Genomic DNA, 11,598 nt, shown 5'->3' with positions numbered 1-11,598 from the left:
TACCAATATTACACTATGTATTTGTACCAATATCTATGCTTTTGAATCTGAGATAGAAGTATCAATGATGCTAATTAAGTCGGTTAACAAAGGTAAAAATAAATAAAATGTCAACCTTTGCTAAACCTATGCAGTATTTTCAGGAAGAAATTCCAAGCCAGTAATCTAATTAAACATTAATGAGTAACACAGAGGGGTCAAGGCAGAGTCTTACCAGTTTGAAGTCCCTACAGATACTGGGAGAAAATATGTCATCTATATAAATTTACATACCACTGATGAGAACAGAAAGGCACATCTCAGGTTGGTTTCTTAATGATTATATTTAAATAATACAGGAAAATCCAACTATTTTCATTTTTTAAAAAATCATTATCCACTGATGTAGAAGTTGATTTCATACATGTTCACTCTGTTAAATGCAATACATAACCTAATGGGCAAGGATGTTTTCAGTCAAAATTGTGTGAATTTGTATATCATTTTTTTTGTGTGTAAAATCTGTAGAGGTTTTACCTATTTATCTTTTGGCTAAGATTAGATTTTTTTAATTTTAGAAATCACTAAAAAAAGTGATGTAGTACATGCAACTTTAAATTTTATTTATTTTGTTCATTGACAATAGTTAACTCAAAAACATTAATGTACCTAAATTCAAGCTTTATGGACAATATACTACCTTTAAATCTAGAAATAGTATTAGCTTATCACCATATTCCACTTTTTAAACAACAAACACACAAATTCTAATATCTAAACAAATATAAATAAATACAACATATGAAATTGAACCCTACATATAGCATAAATATTTCTTGTATCTATCAATCTTCATTTTATTGGAGATCTCAAGCTTAAACCTAATGGCACTCCACTGTAGGTGCTAATCTGTTTTTTCTGTTTCTTATTTTGCATATATACGTGTGCAAGCACATTCTTATGGCCATGGTGCACAGTGTTCACAAGTGTATGTGGTGGTATGTATATATGAGATAGAGAGTGACATCTCTCATTGTATATTTAGCAGAGTTTCTGACTGAACACAGAGCTCAGTATTTTTTGTCCTTTCTCCAGGGGATCTTGACTCTGCTTCTTCAGTGCTGGTATTACATGTTGGCAAGCACACATACCTGACATTACATGGGTGATAGGCTAACTCTAGTCCTAATACTTCTGTGTCAAGTGTTTCACACTCTGTGCTGTATTTTGAGCCTTTCTACTTTTTTTTTTGTTGAGATAGGGTTTCTCTGTGTCCTAGAACTTGCTCTGGAGACCAGGCTGGCCTCAAACTCACAGAGATTTGCCTGCCTCTACCTCCTGTAACATAATAATGGTTGACTGTTCAACACGAATCTGTTTGCTGAACTACATATATTACAGGTTTTTTTTTTGTTTGTTTGTTTTTGTTTTTTTTTTTTTTTTTCGAGACAGGGTTTCTCTGTGTAGCTTTGCGCCTTTCCTGGAACTCACTTTGGAGACCAGGCTGGCCTTGAACTCACAGAGATCCGCCTGCCTCTGCCTCCCGAGTGCTGGGATTAAAGGCGTGTGCCACCACCGCCCGGCTACATGTATTACAGGAACAAAGTGAGTCACCTTATATTAGACATTTTTTATGATAACGCCTTTTTTTAAATAGCCTAGGCTGTGCCCCTGTGAAGACAATATGAAGGCTTAGACTTGGCTTTGCACACTCTATCTTAGGGAAAGGCTGCCATCTTAGACCACCTCGTGAATGGGGGCTGTACACACTTCCAGGAAGAATCTTAGGAATATGCCATGAGAACTTGAGCAGATACACTAGAAGCAACCAATTTAGAAATAAGGCAATAAAGTTTATCAAGATCCAGATGCTCCCACAGATATGCTGTTGGTGGTTTATGGTTTTTGCCGATATCCAGATAGCCTGTCAGCAAGTTGTGGTTTTGCTCCAAAAGTCTAACCCAGTAGTTTCAAATGTGGTTTTGCACCAAAAGTCTAGACCATATCCAAAAGTCACCTTGCCCCATATCCTTTTTAAAAATTATTCAATTTTTACATTTATTTCATTTTATTTTTCTCTTTCCTTCCTCCAAACACTCTCTTAAACTCCTCCATGCTACTTTTCAAATCCATGGCCTCTTTTTACATTATTTGTGCAACACTTTTCTCTAAGCACTTGGGAAGCAGATGCTGGTATATCTCTGCAAGTTTAAGGAAAACCTGGTCTACAGAATGAGTTCCAAGTCATCCCCCTCTACATAGTGAGACCTTGTTTAAAAAAATACTGGGAAGAATTAACCAATTAATTTGTTTATGTGCTTATCCCATAATTCACTGGAGTCTTTGTAAACCAATATTAATTTGTGCATTTTATAAAATTATGTCAAAACAGGAAAATAATATCTTTATGATTAAATAAAAGTTGGATTTCCACAACAAGTGAGCCAAGGACCCTTAATCAAAATGCTATTACCAAGTATTGGAAGAGAGAGAATAGAAGATGAACAGAAGGCACATTTTGCTAGTCCTTTGATTTGTTGGTTATTGACTGTGGAGTACTTTCCAATAGCCATGTGAGCAGGTTAATCAATAACCACCAGAATAGTGTAAAAGCAAAGAAAACTTTATTTATTATTCCTTCTAGCAATCTGCCTAGGTTCTTTGTTATCTGCTGTAATCAACTTCAAAGAACATCTCAGTTACTATAAAACAATTACCATTTTAACATCATTTCAACAATGATTATTTTAGAAATCTTGATTATAATTTTCTTATTTTTGTTATGATTTTTATTTCCTCAGCTCTAGAAAATTCAATGAGTGGAATATTCATCTAAACCATGGACAAGTAAAGATCATCTGAGTATTCCATTTTATAATTAGCTTTGTAATGTTTGCTTTTTCTTTGGGGCTTTGGGTATTTTTTATAATCCTCTAATCATACACCAGCTATTTAAAAATTTTCTTAGAGATGGAAAAAGCCTACTTGCTCTTCAGTAGATGAATAGATAATGAAAATGCAGTGTATCTACACACTGGAATTTCCTTGTACTGAATAGTGAAGGTAATTATGCTTTTGTTGTATTGAGATATGCTCCCTATTGGTACATGGTTGCCTTAAATGCATGCATTTTCTGGGATATAGGTGTCTACTCTAATGTCTTGCTCCTATACTAACTCTCAAACTAATTGTAATATACACAAAGCTTGTATATTGTAACAAATTTCCAAATTGTAATAGGATATAGAAAAATTGAACTGATAGTGGTGACTAGGGTAATTCATTCAAACTGAAATTATAGCTAAGATTTCCAGACATATAGGGAGTCCAGGATTAAGGAGAACATGTGTCAATGATCAAAAACATTAGGCTGAGATGTGAAACATGAAAGAACAGGAAGTAAGAGAATCAAGCTGGTCAAAATATTCAATAATGAGCTAACACTTTTCAACTATGTCTAAAAATTCTGTGTGACTATCAAAGTATTAAAAGTATACATAGGCTGCAATTAAACTATGGAAAATTCTGTCATAATAGTAAGTTGAATTGACTCATTTCATTTACTAACTCCCAATTCCCAGTATTAACAGACTCCAGAGTTCATTTTATAATGGTCCTTACACGTTCCTCCAAGGAATTTGGTCAATTTCTTAGAATTTGCTCCTAATACCTAAGGATTTGTATTTGAAGAATGGTGTTTGTGTATCCTGAGCCATGTGTTATCTAGTGTGGGAAAATTAGTGCAAAAACAAGGAAAAGGGAAGAAGGATGAGGAGGTGAAAGAGAGAACAAAGGTACAAGAACAAGTGTAAAGCTGCTCCTCAAACAGAAGAAGGTCCAGCATCATGGCTTGAAACACTTGTGAACATACATGAAAATAAGCCAAGAATTTAATTATTCAGGGACATTAAAAATAAAAAATAAGACATTTAGAAAAGAAATATCATAATAAATATCAACAATAAGAAATTTAATATTCCAAGATGTACATTTAAATATAGAATTAATTATTAAAAATGGTGTTTGGAATACTGTAGTCACAATACTAAAAAATGTTGTATAGGTATTTAAAAATGTTGCATAGGTATGAGGAGTGGAACTATAGAGAAAAAATAGTGGAAAACTTGCTAATGAAGAGAAAATAAAATAAATGTGAAATTGTTCAGAATCCTTTGATTTTAAATCTGCTAAGTCTTATTTTGAGATCAGAAAATTTACTTAGATCATTTAAGTACCAGTGGTGTTGTAATTATTCTGGAGGGTTTTTCTTCCATGACTATTGTAGAACATTAATGGATATAATGGTTTTATCAAAACTATCTATATGGTAGCAGATTATTATTGGAGTCTTCTCAAATTGTATAGCTGTAGGACAGTAGAAGTAATCTAAGTTTATAGATAAAATTTTTGTCAGCACCTGTAACTGATTGCATAACATTAACAGAGTTCCAATAAGACACCATGCCATGGACAGTATGATCATACAGATAATGATCTACTCTAGGGAATAGTAGTTACTGGTATTATGGGAAATTATTTGTTGTTACAGACAAGATGAAGAGATGCATCAGTACTCTGCATATTCAACATATGCTATTGTAATTATTATCTGATATTTTGAGAGAATAGAAAATTAGAACAGGCACTTAATTCATTTGCTCATGAATATGATTGATTTTCTCTCGGAGCATGCCCTTAGTTGACCATATGACTAAAGTATTTTCAGATGTTTCAAATTATATATATATATATATATATATATATATATATATATATATGTATGTATGTATATTATTGAAAATAGATTCTTAACATTTTTAATGATAAATTTGTTGGGTTTCATTTTTCATTTCAAATTCTAACAAATAGCTGGCTATGTTCCTTTTTAATGTAATGTGCTATGAACATAATGAGTGAATAATGAGCAAAACATAAGAAATGTGAACATTTGACGACTATTCCAGAATTCTTCCACTTAGTGTCATGTTTGGCATTGGAGACAAATGTTGTGTATTTAGTGCCAAGGACTGTAAGAGTATACAGCATGTGACGACTAGTGTTTGACAAGTGACCTCCCTGCTGGGGAGCCCCACCTGGCAAAGCAATGAGGTCACTGGCTGTGGAAACTGATTGTTTTCTGTCTGTAACTTTCTTGGGTGCCACTCTTATGCCTCTTTAATAAGGACAGCTATGGGATGCTTTCCACAGCCTTTTGGTAGTGTGTTTTATATCTCTGGGCGGACATTTAGCTTTGGATTTCTGTTTAAGCTGTATAATTCTGATGAACAGAAATATTACCAGAATATTCTTCTTTACTGACACAGAAAGAAACAGGATTCTCAGTCTCAAAGACAGCCTTTTACACATTTTGCAAAGACCTCAGAACTAGTTCAAAACAGACAAAGATGCCCCTACAAAATATACACAAAGACTAATTCCCAGGTGTTGTTTATTGCTAAATCAAAGCCAAGCTGTTTGCATCAAGACATATTCCTTGCAGTAGATCCCTTTCTGCAAGCACCCTGACTACTCAAGTTTCAGCCAGTTGTTTAGTGTTTGGGACCCCTGACCAAATTAGAGCTACAAGTATGAGTCAATGTGACATTACTAGCCAAAGAGAAACTATGTGACTTATCTTGTTTTGAGAATGGGTAGGGCCCTGAAAATGTAGCTTATAATTGTCCAGAGTTTGTCTGAAAAAGAGCAGCAGCAGTGCCAGTGTGGAGAGTATTAGCTGTGTAGAGGTATGTGAGAACTGCTGCAGAATGTGAGTGAAGTGTGTGTGTGTGTGTGTGTGTGTGTGTGTGTGTGTGTGCGCGTGTGTGCTGAGTGAGAGATGAAGAAGCATGAGAGAAGTGTGAGGGAGTGAGTGGGTGAAAGAATGAGTGAGTAAAAAGTGAATGAATAATGTATAAGTGTGTGAGTGAGTGTGTGTGAGAGGGACAGCTGTGTGAAAGAGCTGCTGCTATAAAGGAGCTGTGCCTAGGAACTGTGTAAGTGCTGTGTGGTGAGAGAGCTAAACGAGATGTTTAGCTGTGCTGTGTGGAGATTTGAAATGTGTGGGAGCAAGGAAAAGGAAGTTGTATAGAAGAGATGTAGAAGAGAAATATATGTAAAAGGAAGATGTGTAGACATGTGAAAACAGATGTAACTATATAGGGATATATGACCGTATGTATGTAAAGAAAGACATGTAGTTGTATGTAAAGATATGTAGCTGTGTGGAGACAGAAAGAGTCAGAGACCATTCTTAAGATAAAGTAAAAGAGAAAGTTAACATCAGAAAGCATGTGTGTTTCCTTATTTCAACAATCATAGATAGAGTAAAAATTTTTCCTAATTATCCTCAGATAAAAAAAATTTCCTATCTCCTGCTACTCTGAGGCATTCCTTTCATTACCCTGAGCTGATAGTGGGAGCTACTCTCTCATGGTCTGTGTTAATTGAGTTTGCACAGACCTTCTGTAACTTGAGATTTGGCTACTGTTGTTTTTTAGTGCTTGAGTAGTTTTATTATATGTCTTTAATATCATATAATGATATTCCATCATGAAATATTCTAGCATCAAATAAATGTATATATAATTTACATATGCTTATAAACATAAACTGTAGTTCATGTAGAATGATCCTGATGAGTACTACATTTTAACTCCAAATGAGAAAAATACAATATTAGAGAACAAAGGACATTGCCTCAAATCACTAATCACTGATTGGCCAAGCAAGGACCCAAAGTGAAGCAGAACACTTATGAACTTAGTATACTCAGGTCTGACATCATGTTTTATGATGAGCCTCACCTGAGCTTCTGCTACACCACTTTCTCAAGTTCTGTTTAATTTCATTCTCATTCTTCTTCCTCTTTTATAACCTGAAAGATGACGTCACATGAACTGATGAACCAGTTCATCATTGATGACCACATTCATTTTGGCAGGCTTCTCAGAATATCCACAGTTCCAAATACCTCTCTTCCTCCTGTTCTTGACCATTTACTCAGTGACTTTGATGGGGAACCTGAGTATAATTGTGGTTATACGGATCAATCCCAAACTTCATACACCCATGAAGTTTTTCCTCAGGCATTTTTCATTTTTGCATATATGTTATTCTATTGTATTTACACCCAAACTATTGCAGATCTTAGTTATGGACGACAGAACCATTTCTTTCAGAGGATGCATGACACAGTTTTTCTTCATTTGTACATTTGTGATTACAGAGATGTTCATGTTGGCAGTGATGGTCTATGACAGGTTTGTGGCTGTTTGTAATCCCCTGCTCTACACTGTTGTAATGTCTCATAAGTTCTGTACTGTACTAGTAGCTGGGACTTACATGTTGGGTGGACTGTGTGCTGTGATATCCATTTATACTCTTTTACAACTATCTTACTATGAATATGGCATCATTAATCACTTTGGGTGTGAGTACGCTGCTGTCATATCTGTATCCTGCTCTGATGCCTCCTTTAGCCAGATGACATGCTTAGTTATTTCTATATTCAGTGATTCTTCTAGTGTCCTGATCACTTTAGCCTCATATGTGTTCATAGTTGTCACTATTATTAAGATGCCTTCCAAAGGAGGACTACAAAAAGCCTTCTCCACCTGCACTTCCCACCTGACTGCCATCACAATCTTTCATGGGAGCATACTTCTCCTAAATTGTGTTCCCAACTCAAACAGCTCATGGCTCTTTGACAAAGTGGTCACTGCTCTTTATACAGTCATGATCCCGATGTTGAACCCACTGATCTACAGCCTTAAGAATAAGGATGTGAAAGAGACAGTGAGGAGACTTACGAGCTCCAAATTGCACTCTCACTTGACATAATTATGTGTGTGTGTGTGTGTGTGTGTGTGTGTGTGAGAGAGAGAGAGAGAGAGAGAGAGAGAGAGAGAGAGAGAGAGAGAAAGAGAGAGAGAGACACTGTAGTATCACTTTCTAAGTACAGACAGACTTATATTTTCTCTGTTTAGTATAATCACAGTACAATTTGACCGACTAAATGTGATCAATTTCAGAAAAGGAAGTATTTCCAAACATCTCTAACAGAAACTATGGATGCTAATATGAAGAAGAAATTCAAATTTAGAGTTCATTACTTACATTTTTTAATATGTAGTTGGCCTTATAAGAATTATTCACATGCAGATGATAAGTCTCTGTACTGAATCCATATTCTAGTCTTCAAAACTCACAATTTGTCTCAGCTATGTTGTATGACTTCTACTTTCACCTAAAACTGTATTTCATCTCATAAAGAGATTTTGTGTTTATTTTATGGATAAACACATTGCCTCATTTCAAGAAATCAGATGACAAATATGAACTACTGTCTATGTGTCTCACCAATTCTAGATAACAATATAGTGTATCTCAACTTAATAAGTGTTGAAGCAAAAGTGTTATAAATTGTTTATTTTATTGTAATATCATTTAAATCAATTATCTAGTGACATAAGACTGTATTATCAAATTGTATCTTAGATCATGCATTTTCTCTCAGGGTCTATTCCTCAGCAGTAAATCATATGATTCTACCTCATTGATTAACCGATAAGAAAATATTATTTATTTCCTTATCTTTGCTAAACCTTTATCTCAGTGACAGGTTTTATGTCACTAAAGTAGATCTCATCTTCATGCCCCTTCTTTTAGAGCTGCCATCATAAGGAAGATATTTTCAAGACTAATCTATTTCAACATCTTCATTAATAATACACATCTCTAATCATTTCTGAAAATTTACATGCCTATTGACTTCTCTACACAGATGACATTATTGTAATAGGATCCCAGTGTACTTTTGAGAATAAATGTTTTCACAAAATACTATTTATCTCATTCTTTATATCATTAAAACAGAACAACTTTAGAGGCATATCTGTTTAATATCAGAGCAGAACAATAGTGGAGTAATATTGGGATGTTAACAGCCAGTTATTATGGGCCTGCCTCTCATTCTTAGCAATAACTAACAGTTAATGCAAAATACTTGCTATTTATTTTAGAAAACACAATTAATATTTTAACTCTGTAAGGATTAAAGCAATGAAGTCTGCTGTATGTGTTGTAAGTATTTTCTATGACTGGAATATTTCTCAAAGTCAGAGTTCTTTCCTCTTGTGCACTGCATCCTGGAGAGTGAATGTCAATGAAAACACAATAACATAATACAACTTTACAGGTAAGTCATGCTTTTTGCATATACACTCAGTTTGTTCCTACTTATTACTATATTGATTAACATCCTTTTTTCCTCCGTGACTCTTCTATAAAAGCCCTTTAATTGATGTGTTTAGGTTTTGCACATACAATACATACCATTACACCTCACATAGATGCTGAATAGAGAGAAGTTTATACCCAGAATCGTCTTTCATGAGTGCAAAATATAAGTAACTAGAAGGCAAATTTTTAAATATGGTGAAAAGTTCAACAACAATAATGCTGGAAAAGAACAAAACTGAAATTCTAGAAATACAATCAATAAATTAAATATAAAAACAGTGAAAATTATGATTATCACACAATGCAAGAGAAACAATGAATTTTAGAAAAAGAGGAAAATGACAAAACAGTACTATTGGAAATATAGAAAAACATTACAAAATACCTGTTCCAAACTCTGCTACCAGATAAAGAGATTAAATATGAAATTCTGTGTTATAGAATGAGCTTAGGTACAAGAAAAAATTATAACTTCATTTATTTAATTACAGAAGAAAATTCCATGACCCTAGAGAAAGTAGTTAAAGCATACGTGTTATGTATCAGAAGGAAAACTAGATACATTGTTTATTTATTTATTTATTTATTTATTTATTTATTTATTTATTTATTTTGATTTTTCAAGACAGGGTTTCTCTGTGTAGTTTTGGTGCCTGTCCTGGATCTTGCTCTGTAGACCAGGTTGACCTCAAACTCACAGAGATCTGCCTGCCTCTGCCTCCTGAGTGCTGGGATTAAAGGCATGCACCACCACCGCCTGGCTCATGTTATTTATTTTTAAGACAATCATCTATTAATAAATCAGTAGATGGATCTTTGTTAAGTCACAAATGAACTATTCACAATCTTATCACAGTATTTTTATTACTTTTATTACTTTAGTTTTTTTTTAAATACAAATACTTTGAAGATTGAAATCTGCTGAAATATGGAGTAAACATTCATTCAAATGTGATACTAGAAATGCCTCTGTCTCTCATGTATTATACTTTATCCAATCATTGCCCTGGTCCACATTCATCTCATTTTTTTTTCTGTAAAATTTGGCTTTATTGACATGTAACAGCCTGCTGCCTTTATTTCTATTGATATAGACTTTCTACTTTCAGTTGTCTTTAAAGTTTGGAATTCTTCAGATGTTCTAAATAACTATAAATTAGGATAGGAAGTCAACTTCATAAATAAACTCCCCATACTAAAACATCTTCAGTATGAAACACCAAATATTTTTGAAGAAATTTACTTCTGATAGGGAAACATTGGCACTGACAAATATTGGAGACAATGAATGTAATAAATAGAACCCAAGATGGAGAGATAACTCATTCACTTGGTTGGTTTCTCTTCTAGAGAGAGAGAGAGAGATCATTAAAGGAGTGGCCAACCAATGATCTATCTAACCTAAAACCCATGATAGGAGTGCTGGGGATGTCTTTCTGCATGCTGTGAATGTGTTGCTCTGACTGATTGATAAATAAAATGCTGATTGACCAGTAGCCAGGCAGGAAGTATAGTATAGGGATAAGCAGAGAGGAGAATTCTGGGAAGTGGAAGGCTGAGTCAGCTGCCTCCATGAGAGACAAGATGTAAAGTTCCTTTAAGCCACGTGGCAAGATATAGATTTATAGAAATGGGATAATTTAAAATATAAGAACTAGATAGCAAGAAGCCTGAGCCATGAGGCCAAACAGTTCAAACAATATAAGTCTCTGTGTGTTTACTTGGGTCTAAGTGGCTGTGGGCCCCAGAGGGACTGGAGAAATTTCCAGCTACACAGGAGAGTAAGCCTAACTTCCCACTGCCTGAAGCACCAGGACCCACAGGCTGAATGATCTAGAGACCTAGGATAGAACCAAACATGACTGGAAGAAAAAAAGTCAATGTAATGATGCCTAACTATATTCTGCAATATACATACATTGGTGTTTAGTTCAAGTGTCATCAGAAAGGCTTAATCCAGCAACTGATAGAAACAAATGCAGACCCACAGCCAAATATTAGGTAGATCTCAGGGAATCCTGTAGAACATGGGGAGAAAGGACTCAAGAACATCACAAGAAAACACACAGAATCAAATAATTGGGGTCATAGGTGCTCATAGAGACTGAACCAACAACCAAGGAACCTACATAGGACTGATCTAGGCCTCTGCATATATGTTACAGTTGTGTATGTTGGTACTCTTGTGGGACTCCTAACAATGGGAATAGGGGCTGTATCAAACTCTTTTACTGGCTTTGGGACCCTATTCCTCATACTGGGTCTCCTTGCACAGTCTTAGTACATGGGGAGGTGCTTAGTCTTACTGCAACTTGTATGCCATGTTTAGATGATACTTATGGGAGACTTGCCCTTTACAGAACAGAAACAGAGGAGGAG

The 11,598-nt window shown here is 34.8% G+C and overlaps 1 protein-coding gene across 1 annotated transcript; it reads left to right on the top strand.

Annotated features, from left to right (window-relative positions):
• The first annotated feature begins 945 nt into the window (after positions 1–945).
• Positions 946–7,818, top strand: LOC131908286 (olfactory receptor 1165-like). Its single transcript, XM_059259338.1, has 2 exons — positions 946–965; positions 6,888–7,818. The coding sequence occupies exons 1-2, from the start codon at positions 946–948 to the stop codon at positions 7,816–7,818; spliced, it is 951 nt and encodes a 316-aa protein (XP_059115321.1).
• The last annotated feature ends 3,780 nt before the right edge of the window (positions 7,819–11,598 follow it).

Source organism: Peromyscus eremicus, chromosome 4, assembly GCF_949786415.1.
Source record: "Peromyscus eremicus chromosome 4, PerEre_H2_v1, whole genome shotgun sequence".
In the NCBI taxonomy this organism is placed as follows: Eukaryota; Metazoa; Chordata; class Mammalia; order Rodentia; family Cricetidae; genus Peromyscus; species Peromyscus eremicus.
This window is presented reverse-complemented; position numbering and strand designations above follow the sequence as displayed.

Excerpts from the sequence above, each read along its gene's own strand:
- LOC131908286 (XM_059259338.1), top strand. The coding sequence starts at position 946 with ATGGTGCACAGTGTTCACAA. Across the intron at positions 966-6,887 it reads ATGGTGCACAGTGTTCACAA|TTCATCATTGATGACCACAT; the intron begins GTGTATGTGGTG and ends CTGATGAACCAG.